This window comes from Mustelus asterias, chromosome 3 (genome assembly GCF_964213995.1).
Source record: "Mustelus asterias chromosome 3, sMusAst1.hap1.1, whole genome shotgun sequence".
Taxonomy (NCBI): domain Eukaryota; kingdom Metazoa; phylum Chordata; class Chondrichthyes; order Carcharhiniformes; family Triakidae; genus Mustelus; species Mustelus asterias.
Window position 1 is genome coordinate 29,489,206 of NC_135803.1, and position 26,746 is coordinate 29,515,951.

Genomic DNA, 26,746 nt, shown 5'->3' on the forward strand with positions numbered 1-26,746 from the left:
GGAATGAGGTTACAATCAGATTAACCATGATCTTATTGAATGACGGAGCAGTTTGAGGGGATGCATGGCCTACTCCTGCTCCTAATTCATGTGTTCATATCTACGTGTGTTCGTATGTAACATCCTTTAGGGAGGGAAATCTGCCATCCTTATCCAATTTGGCTGACAAGTGACTCCAGAACCCCAGTGATCTGATTCACTCCTAATTTCCCCTGAAATGTTCAGTTCGAGGGCAATTAGGGATGGTAACAAATGCTGGCTTTGCTATCAACGCCAACATCCCATGAAAGAGTAAAGAAAAAATATATCAATGAAGACCTGTGCAGGTCGCAGTATGGTCTGCCCCTCGGGAATCAAAATAATCTGTGTAGCACCTTTCAAGGAACAAATTTTTCTCCCATAGAAACTGGAGTTGGCCATTCAACCCCTCAAACCTATTCTACCATTCAGTTAGATATGGATGATCTATTCCCTAAATCCATTTACCTCTATTAGTTCCATAACCCTTAATATCCTTTCCCAATAAAAATGTATTCATCTCAGTCTGAATTTTTCAATTGACCAGCTTTTAGGGGTAAGAATTTTGAGATCTCCGTTCCCCTTTCAGACACTATCCCTGAACAGCCTAGCTCTCATTTCAAGCTAATTCCTGCCGGAGAAATATGTCTCTGTGATCACTTCCTCTAATTGCCTTAAACACCAAACACCCTAATCCACTCTACTTAAGGCAGTACAAGCCTAGTCTATGTAACCTAGGCAAACATTTGTTTCAGTGATCTGAGAATCCATAGAAACCCTACAGTGCAGAAGGAGGCCATTCGGCCTATCGATTCTGCACCAACTCTCCGAAAGAGCCCATGCCCTCTGCTATCCCCATAAACCCACGCATTTAGCATGGCTAATCTGCCTAACCGACACACCTTTATGATAGTGAGGGGCAAATTAGCATGGCCAATGCACCTAACCTGCACATCTTTGGACTGTGGGAAGAAACCGGAGCACCCGAAGGAAACCCATGCAGACACGGGGAGAACATGCAAACGGCACATGGACAGTCACCCAAGGCTGGAATTGAACCCAGATCCCTGGTAATGTGAGGCAGCAGTGCTAACCACTGTGCCACCGTGTCGATTTTTGTCCCAAAAGAAACTCCATGATCTGCTACATTTTTGCTGGTCGTGAAAGATATTTCTAATATAATTTGTTTTATCCAAAGCAAATTTCGCTGAATCACTGTTAGATTATTGCTTTACTGAGCTGCTGTGCCGATACTGGAGTTTAAAACAGGGAGGTAGGTAATGATGCAGCTGTATAACGTGCTGGCGAAGCCACACCTGGAGTACTGTGTACAGTTTTGGTCTCCTTACTTAAGGGATGCAGAGGAGATTCACTAGGTTGATTCCAGAGTTGAGAGAATTGGCTTATGAGGAGAGACTGAGTAGACTGGGACTATACTCATTTGAATTTAGAAGAATGAGGGAGGATCTCACAGAAGCATATCAAATTATGAAGGGAGTAGATAAGTTAGAAGCAGGGAGGTTGTTTCCACTGGTGGGTGAAACTAGAACTAGGGGGCATAGCCTCAAAATAAGGGGGAGCAGATTTAGGACTGAGTTGAAGAGGAACTTCTTCACCCAAAGGGTTGTGAATCTGTGGAATTCCCTGCCCAGTGAGGCTACTCATTGAATGTTTTTAAGACAAAGATAGACAGATTTTTGATCAGTAAAGGAATTAAGGGTTATGATGAGCGGGCGGGTAAGTGGAGCTGAGTCCACGAAAAGATCAGCCATGATCTTATTGAATGATGGAGCAGGCTCGAGGGGCCAGATGGCCTAATCCTCCTCCTAGTTCTTATGTTCTTATGTTCTTAAGTACTCTCTTATCTCCGATTATCAGGTTTGGTCAATATAATCATTATCATTATCTATACCAGAATAAACACCTGTCCAAAGATGTGCGGGTTGGGTCATGTTAAAAAATTGCCCCTTACTGTCCTGAGATGCGTAGGTTAGAAGGATTAGCGGGTAAATATGTAGGGATAAGGGGGTAGGGCCTGGGTGGGATTGTGCTCGGTGCAGACTCGATGGGCCAAATGGCCTCTTTCTGCACTGTAGGGTTTCTATGATTCTATGAAACATGCTCCTTACCTTTGGCTGGCCTTCCCTGTTTCTTACCTGCCCAGGTTCATGCACACTCACTGCCCTGTTGTACGTGGCATCCCAGCTGCAGTCTCTTTGTTCAAAGTTGCTCTTATCCCTGTAGCCCTACATATTTATCCCGCTAATTCTCCCGAACCGAGGATCAATTTAGCATGGCCAATCAATCTAACTCACACATCTTTGGACTTTCACCAAACTTGTCCTGTTCACTTAACTGTGTGACATTAATATTGAAAGATTTCTGTGTTCATGGCAAAGTTGTGTACCATCAAAGTTGAAAAATGTCCTGTGTTGACCTCATTCTTCACACAGGGCATCTACAACCTTTCAAATGCCTACAATAGTTTGAAAATGGTTTCAGAAAAGAGAGCATGTGGAAGAAAATGAAATCAACAAGTGGAACGATAGCAGTAAAAACAGATCAACATTATTACAGAAGTTTCGATCTTTCAATTGGCCCTTTGTATTTAGGGAGTTTAATATTGCATTGAATGGTTCACTTTGTGTCAGTGATTCTTATGCTGCCAGTAAACGTGAAAAATAAAACAAGCTTTCTGTTTCACAAGTTTAATCAGCAGATAATTGAGACATAAAAATGTAGTTTATGCCATAATAAGGATAATCAGCATTTGGGATTTAATCCTGTGATGGCAGGCAGCTCCTCGTACAGGGTCAATATTCCAGGGTGGAGGAGTACGTGCTGGGTGGAGTGGGGTAGAGTAGTCAGTACTTTGTACTTCTACATGCTGGATAATATATTACAACTTTTTAATAGCAACGAAGTCAGCAACCTTTATGCAGTAATTCTTCCAGTTGTCAAAAATTGCCTTTCACAATTATTCATGTGTTGGTAAATGGAATTCAATATTATAAACACTGATTCTTTTAAAAATCCAGTAAATTGACAAAACTCAATAGTTTTAAAAATTATTTTACCCTGAATAAAACATAGTGAACTGTCCAGTAAATTAAACATATTTCAGTTAATGTATAGCTCAGATAAAATTGTCAATGATTAACTTTTATGAATTCATTTTAATTGGCTTGGCTCACCGTAAAATAATTTAAAGTTATCTTGGTTAGAGTATGACCCCGGATTAAAGGATGGAAAGCAAATTTATTCCCATTTACCTGACATTTATTATTACTGGCCTCCTGGGGTGCGTTTAAGGACCTATGTTTATCCATAGACTACCTGGAATCCCTACAGTGTAACAGGAGGTCAGTACTCTGTTATTTATATGAAACTTGACACATACTAATGTTTGAACAGTGATATCAAAGGGCAGCAACATTACCATTATTCTCTGGGCAGAATCCTGGTCCGTGTGATTATTCCCTGGTTGTGCCAGTCTATGTGGCATGTACATTTTGGCCCCATTTTGGCACATCCTCCTGCGAGACACATTTTTCTGTGGGATTGCCGCAACTTCCACTGGCTGGATACCTTGCTATTTCTCTTGACATGGTCTCCTCCCCCTCAGGAATCTCTTCTTGTACATTCGCCTCACAGAAGAGCCCATGAGGCTGATTTAAACCAATCATTTGTACGATTGATTACAAAAGATGTCATTGAGTCATCTGTGCCCACCCAAGCCACATGAAACTCTCAAACAACTGGCTTCCGATGGTCTGTCCCGAGTACAGGGAGTCACATTCCAATGTCAAGCAGTGAAAACAGTAGTTTTGGAACCAAAGTGTCTTGACTAGGATTCAAGGCACTATTCATCCTCGCAATCCTCTGGGAGTTGTTTTCTCTCCCTGTTTCCACATAGCTGGCTTTCTGTTTTCACATTTTTCTAGATTTCTGCTGATGTCGAGCATTTGACCATTTTGTCTCCTTTGCACCTTTCGGATTGATAAACCATTTAGTCAATAAAGGGCCAAATACAATTTCCCATCTTGTCACCTGTCAATCATCCTTACCCAGAAGATAATCACAACAGGAATAAAATGGTGATCAAAAGCACAATACTGCAGATGCTGGAATTCTGAAATAAAAACAGAAAATGCTGGAAATACTCAGCAGGTCAGGCAGCACCTGTGGAGAGAGAAACTTTCAGAATAATCATCTTTCATCAAAACTTGGAAAAGTTAGAGGTGTAATAGGTTTTGAATAAAGAGGGTGTGGGACAAGGAGAAAGGGAGGTCTGTTTGACATGAAATAGAAATGTAAATCATGACTACAACCTGTCATTGTAAATCCAGTGAGGCACTTCAGAATGCCATGTACTGTGCTGAAAGAAATGGAACTGTATTGTATAACATCACATTTGAATTATTTGATGTTACTTTACAAGTTTTATGAATAAAGTATCTTTTTTGAGAAAGAGTCTGGAGGCCCAGACCTGCAAATGCCCAGGTACAGATTGTTGAACCTGAACTGTTGTAGCTGACTTGCTGGCATCATGGTGGGTATTATTTGAGGTTGGCGAGGAACATCTGGAATGTTATGAACGCACCTTTGGGTTCCGTGCAAAATTTGGTTTGGGATCCGTATATTTTGCTTGACAATGATTATCTACAGAATAGAATCTACACTGAGTGTTGTGTTAAATTTGGCTGATATATCTGTGAAATTGGGCATTGTAAAAATTGGTGCCAAAATGATAAGCTAAAGTGGTGAATGACACTGAACAATTCATGAGACAAATGCTGGCTTAGCCAATGATGCCCACATCACGGGAAAGAATTAAAAAATTCCTCTTCTTGAGTTTTCTGCCTGAATGCAGAACTGACCCACAGCACTGCAATCTCCATCACGGATAGGACAAGGAGGCAGGTCCCGAGTCCACCCCAGCCAGAATAACCATCAAACTCCATGCTGCTGGCACCAGTCTACACCAGCTCTCCAGGCAATTAGCCCTCCCAAAGAGTCAGAGTTGCCATAGTTAACATACACTTTAACATGCATGTTGTAGCCTAGAGCTAGGGACAGTGATAGTAGAAGCTCCAATTTCTTTCCATCACATGGCTGACCAGGAATCATTCCTGCTCTTACCACCACCCATTAGCGAATGTTGGAAGAGTTTACAAGTTGGTACTCAACCTGTTTAGCCACATTATGGACACACCTTCCATGACCATCGAGTCCTGGAGTGGAACTTGAACCAGGAGATTCTGGACGAGATTCTGACCCAATGCACTGCGATGGACTGCACTCAAGTTGCAGGTTGCTGCTACCTTTGTCAAGAGATTTTTTGAATATCTCCTATGGTCACTTGGAAGATACACAAATTTGATGTTCATTTTAAATAAGGGTCCAATAACGCAGCAGGATCCATTTGTTAAGTTTATGTTTGGAAGCACCTAATTCATTGGCTGGGATTTTACCGCCCCGGCCGCCACGAGAATCAGAGCAGGCGAGGGGCGGACAATGGAAAGTTTCGTTGGCCTCGGGTGGGATTTTATGGCTTCAGGACGAGCGAGGCCGTGATATCCCACCCCTTGTGTCTTTACATTGATCATTTTAACAGTGCCCGAACAGTCAGGAAGTACGTGGCTGAAATGATATTAAATTAATGATCACCTCCATTAAGGTACTGGAGAGCGGTTTGGAGATTTTTAACAATTTTTTTTCTTCTTTGTGTATAATATTTGTACTTATTTTTATCATCCTAGATAGAAAATCCATCAACAAAGCTCTCCTGAGAGATTTCTTCCCTCTCCTCATGACCCTCTGATCATAAATAAAAAGTTAGATATCAGTTACAGGCTTTGCTATTTCAGGAGACCAAGTTTAAACAAATAACACCAACAAAAGCATCAGTGTTTCCCAACGTTCCATTTCATGTCTTGAGATAGTGGAGGTTTTTGTTGTGTGTTTTTTGCAAAACGATTGTCTGGCACACGTTACATGATTATCAGTTTACCCATTTGAATACTACTGTCAACAGAGGAGTTAGTCCATCTAATTTATCTCAATGATACATAAGAGATAAGAACCTAAGAAATAGGAGCAGGGGGAGACCATACAGTATGCTGAGTCTGCTCTGCCTTTCATAAAATCCTACAGTGCAGGAGGAGGTCATTTGGCCCATCGAGTCTGCACCGACCACAATCCCACCCAGGCCCTTCCCCATAATCCCATGCATTTACCCTAGCTAGTCCCCCTGACACTAAGGGGCAATTCTGCATGGCCAACCTACCTAGCCCGCACATCTTTGGACTGTGGGAGGAAACCGGAGCACCCAGAGAAAACCCACGCAGACACGGGGAGAACATCTCATGCAAACACCACACAGACAGTGACCCAAGCTAGGAATTGGACCCGGGTCTCTGGCGCTGTGAGGCAGCAGTGCTAACCACTGTGCCACCGTGCCGCCCTTTCAACATGATCGTGGTGATTGTCATTTAAACTCCACTTTCTCACTTCCTCCCCATATCACTTGATTCCCAGAGAGACCAAAGATCTGTCTATCTCAACTTTGAATATATTCACTGATTAGGGCGGCGCAGTGGCACAGTGGTTAGCGCTGCTCCCTCACAGCGTCAGGGACCCAGGCCCTCCAAGCCTGTGCCGCTCCTTGGTCCAACTAGACCAATCATTTGTATCCCTCCATTCCCAGGCTGCTCATGTGACTATCCAGGTAAGTCTTAAACGATGTCAGCGTGTCTGCCTCCACCACCCTACTTGGTAGCGCATTCCAGGCCCCCACCACCCTCTGTGTAAAAAAACATCCCTCTAATATCTGAGTTATACTTCGCCCCTCTCACCTTGAGCCCGTGACCCCTCCTGATCGTCACTTCTGATCTGGGAAAAAGCTTCCCACCATTCACCCTATCTATCCCCTTCATAATCTTGTACACCTCTATTAGATCTCCCCTCATTCTCCGTCTTTCCAGGGAGAACAAGCCCAGTTTACCCAATTTCTCCTCATAGCTAAGGCCCTCCATACCAGGCAACATCCTGGTAAACCTCCTCTGCACTCTCTCTAACGCCTCCATGTCCTTCTGGTAGTGCGGCGACCAGAACTGGACGCAGTACTCCAAATGTGGCCTAACCAGCGTTCTCTACAGCTGCATCATCAGACCAGCTTTTATACTCTATACCTCGTCCTATAAAGGCAAGCATACCATATGCCTTCTTCCCCACCTTCTCCACCTGTGTTGCCACCTTCAAGGATTTGTAGACTTGCACGCCTAGGTCCCTCTGTGTTTCTATATTCTTGATGGCTCTGCCATTTATTGTATAACTCCTCCCTACATTATTTCTTCCAAAATGCATCACTTTGCATTTATCTGGATTAAATTCCATCTGCCACCTCTCTGCCTAATTTTCCAGCCTATCTCGATCTTGCTGTATTGCCCGACAATGCTCATCGCTATCTGCAAGTCCAGCCATCTTCGTGTCATCCGCAAACTTGCTGATAACACCAATTACACCTTCTTCTCTGGGGTGGAGAATTCCAAAGATCATCCACTTGTACTGAGACACTGCCGCCAAAACAATATAACGATGTTTCTGATGTTACTGAACACTATTTAACTTTTAAAATGGATAGAAAGTGAAATTGAGAAGAACATTTTTACTTATCAGTAGCAAATAAAAAATGAAAACAATGTAAATGCTGTGCTGATTAAAACTAATCTTCAATGAGACTAAATGAATATATTACAGGGGAAAGTCTGCATGACAACTTGAATAAACAAAGTTATGGAGCAGAAGCCATTAAGGGGCATAATAAAAACATGCTTATCCAGCATTTGAAAGACAACATTGTCTTATGCCCATCCCCAACTGTCCTTGAGGCGGTGGTAATGGGCCATTTTACTGAACTGTCCATGTGGTATAGGTACGTCCACTGTGCTATTAAGAAGAGGGTTTCAGGTTTTGATGCAACAGTAAGGAACAGCAATGTAGTTCTGAGTTAAAATGATTTCTGGCTTGAGGGCAACTTGCAGGTGGATGGTGTTGCAATGTGTTTGCTGCCCTTGTCCTTATAGGCGATAGAAGTCATGGGCTTGGAAAATGCTGTCAAATGAGTGTTGCTGTCGTGCGTCTTGTACTACATTGCCACTGTGCATTGATGATGAAGGATTAAATGTTTAAGATGTTGAATGGGATGTCAATCAAGTAGGTTGCCTTGTCTTGGATGGCGATGAGCTTCTCATGTGTAGTTGGAGATGCATTCATCCAGGCAAATGGAAAGTATTCTGTCACTCCCTAACTGGTGCCTTGTAAGTAGTGAACAAGCCTTGGGGAGTCAGGAAGTGAGTAACATGCTGCAGAATCCAAACCTCAAACCTGTTTTTGTGGCTACATTATTTATATGGCTGGTTCACTTAATTTTCTGGTATATGGTCACCCCCAAGATGTTGATCATGGGGAATTCAGTAATGGTAATGCCATTTAATATGAAGGGGAGATGGTCAGATTCTCTATGTTGGAGTTGGGCTTTGTCTGGCACTTGTGTGATGTGAATGTTGCTTGCCAGTGATAAGCCCAAGCTTGAACCTTGTCTAGGTCTTGTTGCTGCACGCACTCCTGTATCTGAGAAGTCACAAATGGTGCTGAACACTGTGCAATCATCAGCAAACATCCCCACTTCTGACCTCATTATGGAGGTAACATCATTCATAAAGCAGCTGAAAATTGTTGGGCCAAGGATGTCTGAGTCAGCTAGGTCCTTGGAATTAAAATTTTATTGAATGCTTCAAATATCTGAATGCACTTTCAGCATTTGTATCACCAAACAAAGAAGTGTATGGCGAGATTATTTTCTGCAGCAGTGCTGGAATTTGGATTTCTTCCTAACAAACTGCAGCAGTGCTGACCCCAACAAATCTTCCAGGATCAACTTAATGCAAATAACTTTACCTTTTTTGAACTGGGGTCAAAGGTCTGCAGGGTTTTCCAACACTAACCTGGCTAATGTTTGCTGGCTCAGTAGGAGGACACCATACACAAGCAACTATGAGTACCAATTTGGACACATCCCAACTTCTGTGTGTCCATGGAAAGCAGAATCTCTGGTGCATGCCAGTTTGTGGAAGGAAAGGGTTGCGTCTGTTAGAAACGCACTTGCTTCTGAACTAAAAGCCTCCAGTTTCAAATGCCACTCCAGGACCTGATGATAGCCCAGGGAAGGAGCCGATTAGGTTCTTAGTCAGCTTACAAATTGTTCAACTGGTGTGGAGTGCAAGGTGGGCTCGAGGATGACAGAGGTGTGGCCTAACAAAGACAAGGGGGCAAAGTGGAAAGTGGGCTGTGCAAGGAGCTGGGGGGTACGGCGAGTGTTCATGTTGGCAAGCAGAGGGTCTAGGAGGTGGATGAAAAAGTCAAGCAATGGAAGGGAGAGGGAAGATCCGGAGGAGGGAAGCTGGACCCTGACAAAGCTGCATAAAAACTTCACAAACAAGGAGGTCAATGGACTCCCAGATCATTTACTGGAAGGGGATGCACAAAGTCTCCAGATGGGCTTGGGGGAAGGGTGGTTGAACTGAGAAACAGACTTCCTTTTAAGGCTTCTAGTCCTTTCTCTCTGAGTTGCTGACATCCGTAAGAAGTCTCACAACACCAGGTTTGACAACACCAGGTTGGTGTTGTGAGACTTCTTACTGTGCTTACCCCAGTCCAACGCCTGCATCTCCACATCATTGCTGACATCCTGCATGGTCTGCTGAAGATAGGTGGGCTGGAGAGAGTGATTGGAGTGTGCTCCACTGGTGTTTAAATATGGCGGCAGGACCTTCGAAGCTGACAGATGATGAATCAGCCAGGTGATTTGGTGGGGGGGGCGGGGGGGGGGACGACTCACCTGTGCATAATTTAGGAGGTTCCAAACACAGAATCTCCCACAGGATCCCGTCATTCTGGCCTATCGGAAAGGCACCACCCCTAGTCTGAACACAAGAGAATTCCATCCATAATCTCTGCTGGCAGCATGGAGATTTAGTCAAGTGAGAGGGAAAGGAAAATCATCCAAAGCCTTTGTCAGTGTGGACTCGGTAGAGATGGAGAGGGAGAATGAAAGTTTCGCTTTGATCAATTCAGAGGATGGCAGGGGGTGAATGGGAGAATGAGGGGCAAGAATCCAAAAAGCGACACCCATGAAGTGAAAGGGGTTAGATTAGAGAGGAACACTGATGTGAGCTGATAGCAGGAAGTGGTACACCAGCGTAAACTGGAATGAAAGATGGGCAAGAGAACCGCAATGAACTGGCAAATAAAGAGAGGAAACACGCCAGGAAGAATTGGGAAGGGTGAGATGAGAAATGGGGGCAGGGATGTACAAAAACAAAGTGAAGGAATTGGTGAAAGGCCGAACGAACATAGAACAGAGAACATAGAACAGTACAGCACAGAACAGGCCCTTCGGCCCACAATGTTGTGCCGAGCTTTATCTGAAACCAAGATCAAGCTCTCCCACTCCCTATCATCCTGGTGTGCTCCATGTGCCTATCCAACAACCGCTTAAATGTTCCTAAAGTGTCTGACTCCACGATCACTGCAGGCAGTCCATTCCACACCCCAACCACTCTCTGAATGGGCAAAGAGTATCAGCATGAAGTGGGGTAGAATGTAGTCTGGACTTATTACAAGCCTGGAAACTATTTAAAGATTACTATGTGATCAGATTTGGTAAAAGAGTCTAAATAATCCAATTTCTTTGCAGGAAATGGCAAAGAATACCTCATGCCATCACTTTTATTGTTACTTACTGCCTTTTAAAATAAAGAAAAGTCAAAATTCATATCTCCCAATTTTTGTGCATGTTTTTGGCAAAGGTTTCAAATGGTTGTATCACATTGAATGAATGAAATTACATTTATTACCTTTTACTGTTTATCAGCTGGATTAGCACTTGCAACATTGTCATTGATTGTACAATGAAAGCTTAGTTCTGACTACACCAGAACGGTTTGGTTGTGGTATGAATCTTCAGGACGCCTTGATAAGTCAATACATTAATGCTATAAGCGATGCATTAATATAAGCAAGATTAAACATAATATTATTTCTGATTCGTATGGTTGGGGAAGCAGTTATATTTGCCCTTCAGATGGCGGTAGTGAGCTGCCTTCTTGAACTGCAGCACCCCTGGAGGTGTAGGTACACCTATAATACTGTGAGGGAGAGAGTTCCAGGGTTTTGACCCAGCAACAGTGAAGGAATGGAGATATGTTTCCAAGTCACGATGGTGAGTGACTTGGAGGGGAATTTCCAAGTTGTTGTGTCCCATCTGTCTGCCGCCCTTGTCCTTCTAGACGATAGCAGCCGTGGATTTGGAAGGTATTGCCTAAGGAGCCTTGGTGTATTCCTAGAGTGCACCTTGTATCTTTAATACTCTACCTTTGTTGGAAGTCCTTGGTGTTGGTGATTTGAGCAACACGCAATATTATACAGGGTGTCAGGAGTTAGCAGTATGGCACAAGGACTTTGCTGCAGCAACCCACTTGTCTTCGATGAAAATATTGTGGATACCTTTGGGTTCCAGAAGGAATGACATATTTACTGTGGTGCAGCACTCTCTGACAAGTCAAAATAGGTACAGACTTTTACCCTGTTAAACCTCATGGATCCCGAGGATATTGAAAAGTTCGAGCCATTTGTCTTCCAAAGGAGGAAAAGGAAGATCCCAAGAATATCTTGAAACTATTCAAAAACATTTGCCTTCTGATAAAAAACATAATCCTTGATAAACATAGGTTTAATTCCATGAACCATGAAAGCAGATGAGTCAATACAGGACCACCCTCAAAATATTAGCAAAGGAATGTGTGGTCAGAACTCTCACTGAAGATATAATGAGGGATCGAGTAGTCTGTGGAATATATAACAATTTAGTCCGCAAGCAGCTGCTGTGAGAGAAAGACTTAACGTTACAAGCAGCCATCAATATCTGCACATTAAATGAGCAATCTGAGAAACGAAGCAAAGGTTATAGGCGGGAAACTGAAGTGCTCACAGTCCAGAGGGCGCCATGCTCCAACTCGAGCAGCTCGCACCCATCAAACAGAACAGCTTGGTTTGCATATGTTAAAAAAATGCACCAAATGTGGTAAATGGAACCACTTTGTTAAATGCTGCAGATCCGAACCAAAGCAGACCTCCTCTGTCATCAGCATCATGGCAGCTGCTCGATCCTCCAAGGGTAGGAGTGTCAGTAAGGTGAATGAACTGGTGATCAACCAAAGCAGTGAAGCTCCAGAGTCTCCAAATGCACTCTATTGTGACAGTGTTGATTACACCATCGGAAAGAGTGAGATCTTCACCAACCTCAACATAGTTAACAGTAACTCCAGACTTAAGGTAGAGATTGATGCTGAAGCAAAGGATAGTGTACTATCCAGCCAAAGGTAACAGGAAGTAGACCCATATGCAGCACCAGAAGTGATCCCATTTTCCATAGTTGTTGCATCTTTTCCATTTGCAGGACACTGTTCAGAGAGTGCTGGTCACTGTGTTTGGAGTAGAGCGTTTCCTGTAATGCTAATACTTCTGTTTCCCACCTAAAATCTCTGCTTTTTTTTTGATTGTTCATTTTACATACAGATACTAATGACTCCGTGTAATGTTAGGCCCTTCTCCCGCAATAACTGGTTGTATAGTAAATCGCTATGAATTCCACAAACTATTCAATCTCTCATTAGTTGATTGATGAGAGTTCGAAACGTACATTGTTTTGCTATTATTTTCAGGGTGGTCGTGTATGACTGTATTAATTGACCCGCTCTTTGGTTTCTTGAACTGAACGTATGTCTATCCAAGATTATATTTTTACCGGAAGACAGATGTTCTCAAACTTCTTCAGGATTATTTTGGTGTCCTCTTTTTTCTCTTCCATTTGGAAAAAAATGATTTGAATTATTTGACGGCCTCGGGACCCACTAAATGTAATAAAGTATAAGCTCGTACCTTTCTTGACTTGTCACTCAATGCATCCCTAGAAGCGGCTTTATGTTCTGGTCGACTATATGGAACTTCAATTTTTTACTGCGTCCAATGAAGGGTTGCAACACCTTCAGTGTGGATTGTCTGTCTGCCATAAGCCACGAGATGCATCTGGGTGCTGGGATCTGGTGCTGCATATGGGTCTTTTTCCTGCTACTTTTAGCTGGATAGTACATTATCCTTCACTCCAGCATCAATCTCGACTTTAAGTCTGGCGTTACTGTTAATTATGTTGAGATTGGTGAGGATCTCACTCTTTCCTATGGTGTTATCAACACTGTCACAATAGAGCGCATTTGAAGACTCTGTAGCTTCACTGCTTTGGTTGAACTCCAATTCATTCACTTTACTGACACTCCTACATTCTTCACCAATTGGACATTAAATAACTGTACAGAATGGACTAATACTGTGTGGCCAGCGATTTATAATCCCTACCTCTGTCAGAGCTACTACTCCCAAAAACTTCACCTGGGGCACCCAGGGTTGGAAGCAACCAGACACAGGGCCAAGGATTCATCATGATACTGGGTCTCCATGTACACTGACATGGAAAGGGAAGTATCCAGATGTGCACTATGCAATGCACTCAAGCCGCATCAAGCAAAAGAACCACTGCATTGACACGAGGTCCCGGGCTTCCCATGGTCATTCACAGCAAATGACACCTTCAAGTGGAATGGTGAATAACAATTAGTCCAAGTTGATTCATTTTCCTGGTGGTTTGAACTCAATTACCTGCCAAACATGACAAGTACCACAGTCAACATCAAACTCAAGAGACACTTTGCCATACACACTCAGCCAAGCAACCCGTAGAGAAATGTGCCTGGGATTATACAGATTGCCAAATCTGCCACAACAGGGCCTGCCCTCGTCAGCACAATGATATTCTTCCAGGTAAACCAGGGCCACAGTTATTACTGCGAAGACTCTGCTGCAGACTAAACTTGAAACCAACATGAATGATGTCCTTATGCAATGCATATTGAGAAACCAAATGAACTACAATCAAGATGCTCAAAGACACAGCCCTCTAACTGGTCAAAGGGTTAGGATCCAGACCACACAAGTCCATGACCATTTGGCGGTGGTACACAGTCATGCCCCACAACTGAAGCTATGTGGTAGCCTTAGATGGTGCCCATTAGGTACGCAACCAGCAGCGCATTTTACAAGCATCAGAACCAGCACCAACAGATGACACAGCACTTCAGGCATTGGGCCTGTGGCACAGGCCCACTGCACCAATGGACATGCAGACTCCTCCAGAGACCAGCAAATTGAGCCCTACACAAACAGAACATGCTGACGTATTATTCCAGATTGCCCACACTTAGGACAGCATTACTGCACACCCTGGGCACCTGAGTAAACCAGACATGAGATTCCAGGACTTTATTACCACTTAGTCTAAACTGGCTTTCGAATTTCAACTTTCTACAAGAAAAGACATCTCCAAAGATGTGCGGGTTAGGTGGATTGGCTATGCTAAATTGCCCTTTAGTGTCAAGGGGACTAGCTAGTGTAAATGCATGGGGCTGTGGGGATAGGGCCTGGGTGGGTTTGTGGCCAGTGCAGACTCGATGGGCCAAATGGCTTCCTTCTGCACTTCTACGAAAAGACTGGGGAGAGGGGGGGGTTGGGGAGGAGACACAACGGGCTATGCAACAACTGCAATGGCTCAATTCGTGCCTCATTATATATGTAAATAGCTGTGCCTTGTTAGCTAGTTTAACTTGTATGTTACACCATGGTCTGTACTGTTGCACACTGGGTGTTCAAACTAAACAGGGAAGATGCAGACCAAGTGGTTATGTGAGAACATGATGGCACAGCTACATAAGAGGTGATGTGGAAAGTGGGTGGGAGTTATTCCCAGGAACACAGGCAGATCATAAGTGAATCTGAAGTAGCTGCTAAGCTGGTGAGTCAAATACTCCTGATTCAAACAGAGGTGCATCACTAACGATATTTTATTTAACAATCCACAATACAATGTCATCACAAGTAAAAACAATTTTGCTCATAGTGAATATTCAAAAACTGAGTGCAAAATATTATTGTATTACAATTACTCAAAAGTAATCATATTCCCCTTATTAAACAGATTTCAGATTTTTTTGTATGGACTTTTGACTTTTTATTGTCATTTATAGTATTCACTGATTTATGCACAGCTTCAAGACTCTGCTTTGATGACATAAGAATAAAAGCATATAAGCACGCCATTAAGTAGCAGACGAAGGTTGCCAACCTGGGTGAATGTACATCTGGAGGTGCCATCATGTTATCCCCTATTTCCAACCATCCTGCCCCATGTTCCACAGCATTGGATTCTTCATAAGTCAATTTCCATAATAGCCAAACTCCTTATGTCAGATGAAAATAATTTTATAACTAATAGATGGAAGCGTTCAACTCAAATTTAAACCATGATTTGTTTTTAATGAGCCTATGATCTTTCCCCAGGATTGCTCATCATAGTATCCTGGAGATTAATCTTCAATTCCTGGGGATGTCAGAGCAATCTTGGGGGGTTGCCTTCACTGGAGTCGGCTGTTTGCAACATTGTGGTGGTTTACTGCTCTCTGGGATGCTTTTGTTTCAGCTGCAAGGGTCACCAAAATAAACCCAAAATATGATCTGCAGAACTAACTCCTGTTCGTAATGTTTTTTGCTGACATTTCACTTTAACACCATTGGTATCAAAGCTGTGGCAATTCACTTACCTTATTTTTACATGAAGAGAAGATAAAATGACAAGTAAGGATCCTGAGAGGGAAATCTCAGGAGAGACTGAACAAGATGTGCAACTTGCTTCTTACTCTAATATCCGGAAGTTATAACTTTCATACAACTGTTGCCTGTTAATTCCCTTTAATGATAAGACTGTTTATTGAAATATTGGATTTTTTCTCCCATTTGAATGTACTCATTGGCTGCTTCATCCTGTTTCGAAATTCGTTCAAATGAATAAGGCACAAGAGGAAGATAAAGACACCCTGAAGCACAAATAATATCAAGATATTAGTATTGCACAAAGTGAAAATAAAAGTTTCTTATTAAGTACTGTATCTTCTCTTCCATTGCTACAGTGAATGACTTTTTAAAATAAATATATTTTCAAATGTTCAAAACATATCTATGTTCACATTGGGTCTGAGCAAGGCTATTCACATTTGTTATAAGTGTGCTATATAAATCAATGGAAGAAGGTATTATACTGCTTTTCCATTTCTGACATAGCCTCAGCCATGAGCCTGGGACATTGTGGAGGCCGGCAACTCTTTCAGATAGGGTCAGCACTGCTGCCTCACAGCACCAGGCACCCGAGTTCAATTTCAGCCTTGGGTCGCTGTCTGTGTGGAGATTGCATGTTCTCCCTGTGACTGTGTGGGTTTCCTCCGGGTGCTCCAGTTTCCTCCCACAGTCCAATGATGTGCAGGTTAGGTTGATTGGCCTTTTGTGTCAGGGAGATTAGCAGGGTAAATACATGGGGCTATGAGGCTAGGGTCTGGGTGGGATTGTTGTTGGTGCAGGCTCAATGGGCCGAATGGCCTCATTCTGCACTGTAGGAATTTTATTCTATTCTAATGTTTCCGTGACGAAAGAAATGCTAGTATTGGACCTAGAATCATAGAAACCCTACAGTGCAGAAGGAGGCCATTCGGCCCATCAAGTCTGCCCTTACCCCCACTACACCACACATTTACCCCACTAATCCCTCTAACCTACACATCCCAGGACATTAAGGGGCAATTTAGCATGGCCAATCAACCTACCCCGCACATCTTTGGACTGTGGGAGGAAACTGGAGCACCCGGAGGAAACCCATACAGAAACAGGGAGAATGTGCAAACTCCACACAGACAGTGACCCGAGGTCGGAATTGAACCTGGGACCTTGGTACTGTGAGGCAGCAATACTAACCACTGCACCACTGAATGGTGGCTGCTTTTCTAGAAGGTCCACTGGCCCTAAATTTACTTGCTGCTTTTGATATATCCTTGTTGATGAAAGAGTATAATATTTCTGGTCTTAACACTAGAGCAGAAAAGTACTCCGCTAGATTTCTATCTCAAATCATGCATTACAGATTATAATGCTTGTTGGGGCTTCATCATTATCCACCCACCAAATCGCGTACAGTTAATTTAAACAACTTGAAATGAGGACCACTGATGTTATGTTCACACTGCACCATGGGTCATTCGGAGTGAAAGGAGTGAAGCACGTTCATTGCCAGTGAAAGAAAAGACTGGAAGATTGGAACCAAAAGCTTGAAGAAACTTTGACAACTGATAAAACCATACAAAGAATGCTGGAAATCTGAAATAAAGGAATGAAATGCTCAGCAGGTCAGGCAGTTTTTGTGGAGAGAAAATGAGTTAATGCTTCAGGTGATGATGATGCTTCATCAGTCCAACTAATTGGAGTTAGGAAAGAGTTTAAGAGTTGTAATTCCTCTTACTATGAAGTTGGTGTTTTATCATTCTTTATTCCTTTCCCTTACCTGTAGAGAGTTTAGTATACAAAAAATGGTGCTGAAAAAAGTGTACGCTCCTTTGATAAGCATCAAATAACCAGTGACCCAGCACAAACCCAATGTTATTGTATTAGTAAAGACGACAGCAAAGTGCTTCCGGAGAGTTGCCTTAAAGCTCCTGAAAGAGAAAATAAATATAAATAACTCCCATTTTATAATTGATACAATTATATGTGAAAGACAAACAGAAAGATTTACATTCATTTAAATTCATGGTATTATATCATATCTCTTAGAAATGTTCAATGTACAAGTATTTATTTTGAGTTGTAAGAATTTTTGTTTGCAGATTGCACAGTTATATTCCAAAAACAAACACAGATATAATCATACGGAACATTTTTTCCTGTTTCTTGCTTAAGTTTCACAGCAAATTGTGGAGAAAACAAAGAACTTTTCTGAAGGTTTCCAGCTCATGTTAAATTCAATTTTGAATCAGATCAGCTGCAGATTTGGATACTGTTTAGATTTTTTTTATAAGAGATTGAAGAGTTGTGGCGATTTAAAAACTTTGAATAGGTTTTATGAATGGAATTTCTTTCACTATCAAGAATGTAGAAATGAGAGTATTAAACGTGATTCATTTTCATCACCACAGGTTCCTGAGATCTGTGAAAGGTGGCTATTGGGTAAGTGGCTATGGAGGTGGCCATGATTTCTTTTTAATTCACGTTGAGTGCTAATGCAGATAAAACATAGAAGACAGATGTGAGGCAGCAATTGGCCTTGAGTATATTGCTGATTACTTACAACCATAGTAAATTGTTAATTTTCTATCCACGGGTGGCATGAATTGGCAGGGTGGGAACATTGGGATGCCATGAAAGGTGAAAGGGCATGAGGGGTAAGGGCTAGAGCATTAACACCTTCTAAAGCCACAGATAGAATTCCAGAGAGTCGAGGTGGGCCTAACTAACCCACCTCAGCATTCAGCTGACCCCATGGCCACCTACAATCTGCTTCTGGGGTTGACCAGCCTGAATCCTGCCCTGAAGCCCCAGAGCAAAAACTCGGGTCTAACTGGACTCTTCAAACCGAAACGGTTCTGCTGGCTGAGAAATTTCTCGACTCAAGGCACCTTCAAGCCCAATAGCAAAAATTCGGCCCACTATCTCTTCCTATTGCATGACACATTTAATCAGGGATCTTAGCTATAAATGTGCTACATACCATATTCCTGTCTCTTAAGTCTATCAGTATGATATTTAAAAAATGCTTATATAGAAACATAGAAAACTACAGCACAAAACAGGACCTTCGGCCCCACAAGTTGTGCCGAACATATCCCTACCTTTTAGGCCTATCTATGACCCTCCATCCTATTAAGTCCCATGTACTCATCCAGGAGTCTCTTAAAAGACCCTATTGAGTTTGCCTCCACCACCACTGACGGCAGCCAATTCCACTCGCCCACCACCCTCTGTGTGAAAAACTTCCCCCTAACATTTCCCCTGTACCTACCCCCCAGCACCTTAAACCTGTGTCCTCTCGTAGCAGCCATTTTCACCCTGGGAAAAAGCCTCTGAGAGTCCACCCGATCTATGCCTCTCAACATCTTATATACCTCTATTAGGTCTCCTCTCATCCTACGTCTCTCCAAGGAGAAAAGACCAAGCTCCCTCAGCCTACCCTCATAAGGCATGCCACTCAATTCAGGCAACATCCTTGTAAATCTCCTCTGCACCCTTTCAATCTTTTCCACATCCTTCCTGTAATGAGGCGACCAGAACTGAGCACAGTACTCCAAGTGGGGTCTGACGAGGGTCTTGTATAGCTGCATCATTATCCCCGGACTCCTAAACTCAATCCCTCGATTGATAAAGGCCAGCACACGATACGCCTTCTTAACCACCTCCTCCACCTTCGGGGACGATTTTAGAGTCCTATGGACCCAGACCCCAAGGTCCTTCTGATCCTCCACAGTACTAAGAGTCTTTCCCTTAATATTGTACTCCTTCATCCCATTTGACTTGCCAAAATGGACCACTACGCATTTATCTGGGTTGAAGTCCATCTGCCACTTCTCCACCCAGTCTTGCATCCTATCTATGTCCCTCTGTAACTTCTGACATCCCTCCAGGCTATCAACAACCCCACCAACCTTCCTGTCGTCGGCAAACTTAACAACCCATCCCTCCACTTCCTCATCCAGGTCATTTATGAAAATGACAAGCAGCAAGGGTACCAGAACAAATCCCTGCGGCACACCACTGGTGACCGACCTCCATTTAGAAAAAGACCCATCTATACACACTCTCTGCCACCTTTGGGCAAACACAGTAAGAAGTTTAACAACACCAGATTAAAGTCCAACAGGTTTATTTGGTAGCAAAAGCCACACAAGCTTTCGGAGCTGCAAGCCCCTTCTTCAGAAGAAGGGGCTTGCAGCTCCGAAAGCTTGTGTGGCTTTTGCTACCAAATAAACCTGTTGGACTTTAATCTGGCGTTGTTAAACTTCTTACTGTGTTTACCCCAGTCCAACGCCGGCATCTCCACATCATGACTTCCTTTGGGCAAGCCAGTTCTGGATCCACAGGGCAACAGCCCCTTGGATCCCATGCCCTCTCACTTTTTCTAGAAGCCTTGCATGGGGGACCTTATCGAACGCCTTGCTAAAATCCATATAAACCACATCTACCACTTTCCTTTTGTCTATGTGTTTAGTCACATTTTCGAAGAACTCCACCAGGCTCATAAGGCACGATCTGCCTTTGACAAAGCCATGCTGAGTATTCTTGAGCATACTAAACCTCTCCAAATGCTCGTAAATCTCGTCCCTCAGGATCTTCTCCATCAGCTTACCAACCACTGAGGTTAGACTCACCGGTCGGTAATTTCCTGGGCTATCCCTATTCCCCTTCTTGAAAATAGAAACCACATCCGCAATCCTCCAATCCTCCGACACCTCTCCCGTCTCCATCGATGACGCAAAGATCATCGCCAGAGGCTCTGCAATCTCTTCCCTCGTCTCCCACAGTAACCTGGGGTACATCCCATCCGGACCCGGCAACTTATCTATCTTGATGCCATTCAAAGATTCCAGCACAACCTCTTTGTTAAAGTCCACATACTCAATCTTTTCAGTCCACCACAAGCCCACAGTACATCCACCCAGGTCCTTCTCCTCTGTGAAAACTGAGGCAAAATACTCATTAAGCACCTCTGCCATTTCTACTGATTCCGTACTGATTTTCCCGCCTGCACCTTTTATAGGCCCTATTCCTTCACGTCTCATCCTTTTACTCTTCACATATTTATAGAACGCCTTAGGGTTTTCCTTAATTCTACTTGCCAAGACCTTCTCGTGACCCCTTCTGGCTCTCCTAATTTCCTTCTTTAGTCCCTTCCTACAAGCCGTATACTCATCTGGATCCCTATCTTCACCAAGCTCTCTGAACCTTTTGTACGCTTTCCTTTTCTTCTCAACTAGGTCCCGCACAGCTTTCGTGCACCACGGTTCCTTTAACCTACCAACTCCTCCCTGTCTGCTCGGAACATTGTCCTGTAGAACCCGAGACAGACATTCCTTGAAAAACTGCCACCTCTCTTCAGTAGATTTCCCCAAGAATACCTCCTTCCAATTTACTACTCTAATTTGCTGCCTTATGTCTTCATATTTCCCCTTACTCCATATAAACGCTTCCCTAGCTTGCCTGATCCTCTCTTTTTCCAATGCAAGCATAAAAGGAGATAGAGTTATGATCGCTATCCCCAAGATGCTCTCCCACTGAGAGATCTGACACCTGTCCAGGCTCATTGGTCAGTATCAGATCAAGTACAGCCTCTCCTCTTGTAGGCTTGTCCACATGCTGTGTCAGGAAACCCTCCTGAACACACCTAACAAACTCCTCCCCATCCAATCCCCTTACCCTAGGGATATTCCAATCTATGTTTGGGAAATTAGTCTCCCATCACAACAACACTGCTATTATTGCAACTCTCCAGGATCTGTTTCCCTATCTGCTCCTCCACCTCCCTGTCACTATTGGGCGGCCTATAGAAAACTCCCAGCAAAGTGATCGACCCCTTCCCACTCCGAACTTCCACCCACAGAGACTCTGTAGACAATCCCTCCACAGCATACACCTTCTCTACAGCACATATGTGGAATATTACATTCCACATTTTGCTATTTCACCGAATTGTCTTTAAATGTTATACCAATTCATTAAGGGTTCACATATTAATATCATTACAGTGCTGCACATGCTAAACTTCTGAGCAAATTCTTAATCTCAGACTCCACAGTGGTGGGAAGCCACCTGTTAAGGAAACTTACATTATTGTATGTATTACTTATTCAGATTCCACTGAATTGTGAGCTACAATGTAAAACCCAGGGAAATATGTAAACTATAGCGAAAGCTCACCCTCTGTAAGATTTCAGGTTTTTCTTGTTGCAAACTATCTTGGACATGATCAAACCAAAGATCACCAAATTCAGCAAAAGCATCAAAGCGACTGGAAGCATGAATGCCCAGAAAAGTACGTTTTCTCCACTGAAAAACTTGGCATCTGGACCCTCGGGGATAGCAAGCCAGCAGCTGAAATTGGAATATTCATATATTACAGTGAAACATATTGTAAGCGTAATGCATAAACTCTTAATTTATGATAACAGTGTGGCATGACCCAGTAAGGAAACTTAAAAATGAGTTTGAGTTGAGTTACACAACAATTTCCCTCCACTGCCGAGCAGAAACATCCAGATTTACCTCAATCTCAAGAGATTTCCTCAAAGCAGATTTATATTTGAAGAAGGAAACCAAGAAACTATAAGTGTTTCAGACCACCGTCGGTACCTTGGGGAAGGTATTGAAATAAATTGTTAGGAACTTGGGGGGATTTAGTTTACAGAGAGAGATTGACAGGTGACAAGTGGGCAGAAAATTGGCAAATGCAGTTCAGTGTGGGAGGAAGTGAGATTGTTCATTTTGGAAGAAAGAATGAGAAGGTGGATTATTATTTAAATGGAGAAAGACTGCAGAAAGCTGGAGCACAAAAGGACTTGGGGGGTCCTTGTTCATGAAACTCAGAAAGCAAGCATGCAGAAGCAGAAGATAATAGGGGAGGCAAATGGAATGCTGGCTTTTATTTCAAGGGAGCTGGAGTATAAGAGTAAAGAGGTGTTGCTGAAACTGTACGAGATACTAGATTTGGTTTTGTGAGAGGGAGGTCATGCCTCACTAACCTGGTGGAGTTTTTTGAAGAAGTGACCAGAATGGCTAACGAGGGAAGGGTCGTGGATGTCGTCTATATGGACTATAGTAAAGCGTTTGACAAAGTCCCTCATGGTAGGCTGGTGAAAAAGGTTGGATCTCATGGGATAAAAGGGGAGGTGGCTAGATGGGTGGAGAACTGGCTTGGTCACAGAAGACAGAGGGTGGTAGTGGAAGGGTCTTTTTCCGGCTGGAGGCCTGTGACTAGTGGTGTTCCGCAGGGCTCTGGATTGGGACCTCTGCTGTTTGTGATTTATATAAATGATCTGGAAGAAGGTGTAACTGGGGTGATCAGTAAGTTTGCGGACGACACAAAATTGGCAGGACTTGCAGATCGTGAGGAGCATTGTCAGAAGCTACAGAAGGATATAGATAGGCTGGAAATTTGGGCAAAGAAATGGCAGATGGAGTTCAATCCTGATAAATGCGAAGTGATGCATTTTGGTAGAAATAATGTAGGGAGGAGCTCTACGATAAATGGCAGAACCATAAAGGGTGTAGATACGCAGAGGGACCTGGGTATGCAAGTCCACAGATCCTTGAAGGTGACATCTCAGGTGGAGAAGGTGGTGAAGAAGGCATATGGCATGCTTGCCTTTATAGGATGGGGCATAGAGTATAAAAGTTGGGGTCTGATGTTGCAGTTGTATAGAACGTTGGTTCGGCCGCATTTGGAATACTGCGTCCAGTTCTGGTCGCCACACTACCAGAAGGATGTGGAGGCTTTGGAGAGAGTACAGAAAAGGTTTACCAGGATGTTGCCTGGTATGGAAGGGCTTAGTTATGAGGAGAGATTGGGTAAACTGGGGTTGTTCTCACTGGAAAGACGGAGGATGAGGGGAGACTTAATAGAGGTGTATAAAATTATGAAAGGCATAGATAGGGTGAACGGTGGGAAGCTTTTCCCCAGGTCGGTGGTGACGTTCACGAGGGGTCATGGGTTCAAGGTGAAGGGGGGGAGGTTTAACACACATATCAGAAGGACATATTTTACACAGAGGGTGGTGGGGGCCTGGAATGCGCTGCCGGGCAAAGTGGTGGAGGCGGACACACTGGGAACGTTCAAGACTTATCGAGATAGCCATATGAACGGAGTGGGAATGGAGGGATACAAAAGAATGGTCTAGTTTGGACCAGGGAGCGGCACGGGCTTGGAGGGCCGAAGGGCCTGTTCCTGTGCTGTATTGTTCTTTGTTCTTTGTATACCAGTGAGGCAACATTTAGAATACTATGTACAGTTTTGGTCCCCTTATTTAAGAAAAGATATATTATCATTGGAGGCAGTACAGAGAAGGTTCACAAGGATGATCTCAGGTATGGAGGCACTGCCATATGAGGAAAGATTAAACAGATTGACGGTGATTCTCCCAGCTCACTGGACTGGATTGGGACACTCAAGTGGAGACCGTTTAGCAGGCACCCCGCTAGACGCCACGACTTCCATGCATCTCCAGCCGCCGGATTTCCGGCACCGTCAGCTCTGCGCCAGGAATCGGCACAGAGCTGTATAATTTATGTAAATACTGCTTATAATATACTTTACATCTAATTAATGGGCCCGGGACTGAAGTCTCCAGGCCCACTAGAGGCCCACACTCCCCCCAGAGTGTTTCAATCCAGTGGGGTTTACAACAGCTCAACACTTGCGGGGAGCTGGCGGCTGGACCCCGCTGCGCAAAGGCGGGCCATGAAGGCCCCCCCAGGAAGTTAGGGGTAAGGAGGGGTGAATCCTGGGCATTGAATGCTTAGCAGTGCCCGCCCATCTGGCCTCCAGGCACTGCCCAATGGGTGAAGTGGCAATGCCCAAGGGGCACCTTGGCACTGCCCACTGCACATCAGGCAGTGCCAAGGGGGCTGGGCCTGGGGACAGGGCCTATAGGGGTGGCGATCAGGGGGGGTGGGGGGGGTATCCCGCTGCCACTCTACGGAGGGATCAGTGACAGAGGGATGGAGGCCTGCGATCGGGGCTGGGCATCAGGCGGGGGTGGGGGAGGGGTCGGCCTGCCAGGGGTGGGAGGTTGGGACTTTGGGGTGGTGGTTGAGAGGGCGGGGGGGGGGGGGGGGGGTGGGGGGGGTGGTTCAGAACTGCAGGTGGGAGGGTTTGGGACTGCCGGTGGAGGGGGGGCGGAGGGAAGTGGGAGATCTGGTCTACCGTAGGGGGAGGGGGATCAAGGTGGACCAGGGAGATGGAGCAGGCTGGCCCTGACATGTCCAAGGGGCCAGCGATTAGGCTGTGGAGGAGGTCGGGAGGGGGGTGGTCGGAAGGCCAGCATTGTGGGGTCGCAGGGTTGGCCAGTGATCGGCAAACTGAGTTTGCCGATCACCGGCAAAGTGTGGGGCTACTGCGCATGCACCGATATCAGTGCTGACAGATCAGTACATACGCAGTGGCCCGCTCAGCGCTATGCTGCCGGCCTCTCCAGCGTGAATAGGCCCGCCTCCTGATTTATAATGAGATTCACACTGGTGCACTCTGCAGTACACAGAGTGTGGGAAATCCATTTTGAAAATCCCATGGAAAAAACCAGCAGAATTTACTCCAGTTTTTACATGAATTCGACACAAAATTCTTTTGGGGAGAATCCCACCTGTTGAGTCTGTATTCCTTGGAGTTCAGCAGAACGAGAGGTGATATGATTGAAAAGTATAAGGTTCTTAGGCAGGGTAAGTGTAGGAAGGGTGTTTCCATTCATGGCAGAGTGTAGAATCAGAGGGGATAGTGGCAGAATAAGGGGGTCTCTCATTTAAGGCGGATTTGAGGAAGAATTTCTCCTCTCAAAGAGTGGTGAATCTTTAGAATTCTTTCCCCCAGGAAGCTGTGGAGGCCATTAACAGGACGCAAATCAATTTCTTGCTGGTTTCCATGCCGATCCGCCATGGTGGGCAGCATCAGAAGCTCCCGCTGTAAACTTTTAAGCCTCCTGTCAAATTCCACCCACTCCCCCCCTCCCCCTCTACCCGCCATTGATGCTGCTGGGGTGGGAGGAACAGGCAGCATCAGAGAAATCCACCTTGTGTCTGATAGGTTTCCAGGAGGTGTTCATGTGGAGGGGCGGACTCAAGATAACTGGTATTTAAGATTTGCATGTTGCTGCGATGAAAATTTGGATGGCCACTTTTTAATATCGAATTGGTGAGATGGACTGAGGCAAGATTGTATTTTTCATTGAAACCCTACAGTGCAAAAGGAGGCCATTCAGCCCATCGAGGCTGCACCAAACACAATCTCACCCAAACCCTATTCCTGTAACCTCTCATGTTTAACCTACTAATCTCCCTGACACTAGGAGCAATTTAGCATGGCTAATCAACCAATTCCGCACATCTTTGGACTGTGGGAAGAAACCGGAGCACCTGGAGGAAACCCATTTGACACAGGGAGAATGTGCAAACTCCACACAGACAGTGACCCGAGGCTGGAAACAAACCCGTGTCCCTGGCGCTGTGACGTAGCAGTGCTCACCACTGTGCTGCCCTTTACCTTGTTACTTACTCTTCACTTTAACTTTTGGTGAGATCTGGGATTCTGTCAAAATATTGATAAACTTCATCCCTTTTAGACCCTGGCTTTGTGTAAACTACTTCGAAGTTTAGAAACCTTATCTAAAGGCCTGGTATTCATCTCCAGTCCCAGAAATTGTGACAGGCCTGTCCTTAGGTAGCCATCATTCCTGGTATAACCTGTCAAAAAGGTATTTTTAGTGGCACTCACATCATCTCTTGTCTGTAACCAGCTGGTAATTTTACAGCAATTGTTATAATTGCAATAACAGCTGCTCCACCTACAGAATGGAAGAAAAATCTGATTAGAATACGGTCCTTTTTTACCACTTTATACTATTGTTAAAGGCATCAATTCTTTATTTTTCTGCCTTGTTAATCAAAGAAGGCTCACCAGAATGTTGCCTGGTCTCGAGGGTGG

General features: G+C 44.2%; 1 protein-coding gene across 1 annotated transcript; it reads right to left on the reverse strand.

The window, feature by feature from the left end:
- Positions 1 to 15,015: 15,015 nt before the first annotated feature.
- On the reverse strand, positions 15,016 to 26,600 carry LOC144488654 (adhesion G-protein coupled receptor G7-like). Its single transcript, XM_078206734.1, has 4 exons — positions 26,537 to 26,600; positions 21,976 to 22,149; positions 17,573 to 17,723; positions 15,016 to 16,061 (listed from the first exon to the last, which is right to left on the reverse strand). The coding sequence occupies exons 1-4, from the start codon at positions 26,539 to 26,541 to the stop codon at positions 15,927 to 15,929; spliced, it is 465 nt and encodes a 154-aa protein (XP_078062860.1). The 5' UTR covers positions 26,542 to 26,600; the 3' UTR covers positions 15,016 to 15,926.
- Positions 26,601 to 26,746: the final 146 nt, after the last annotated feature.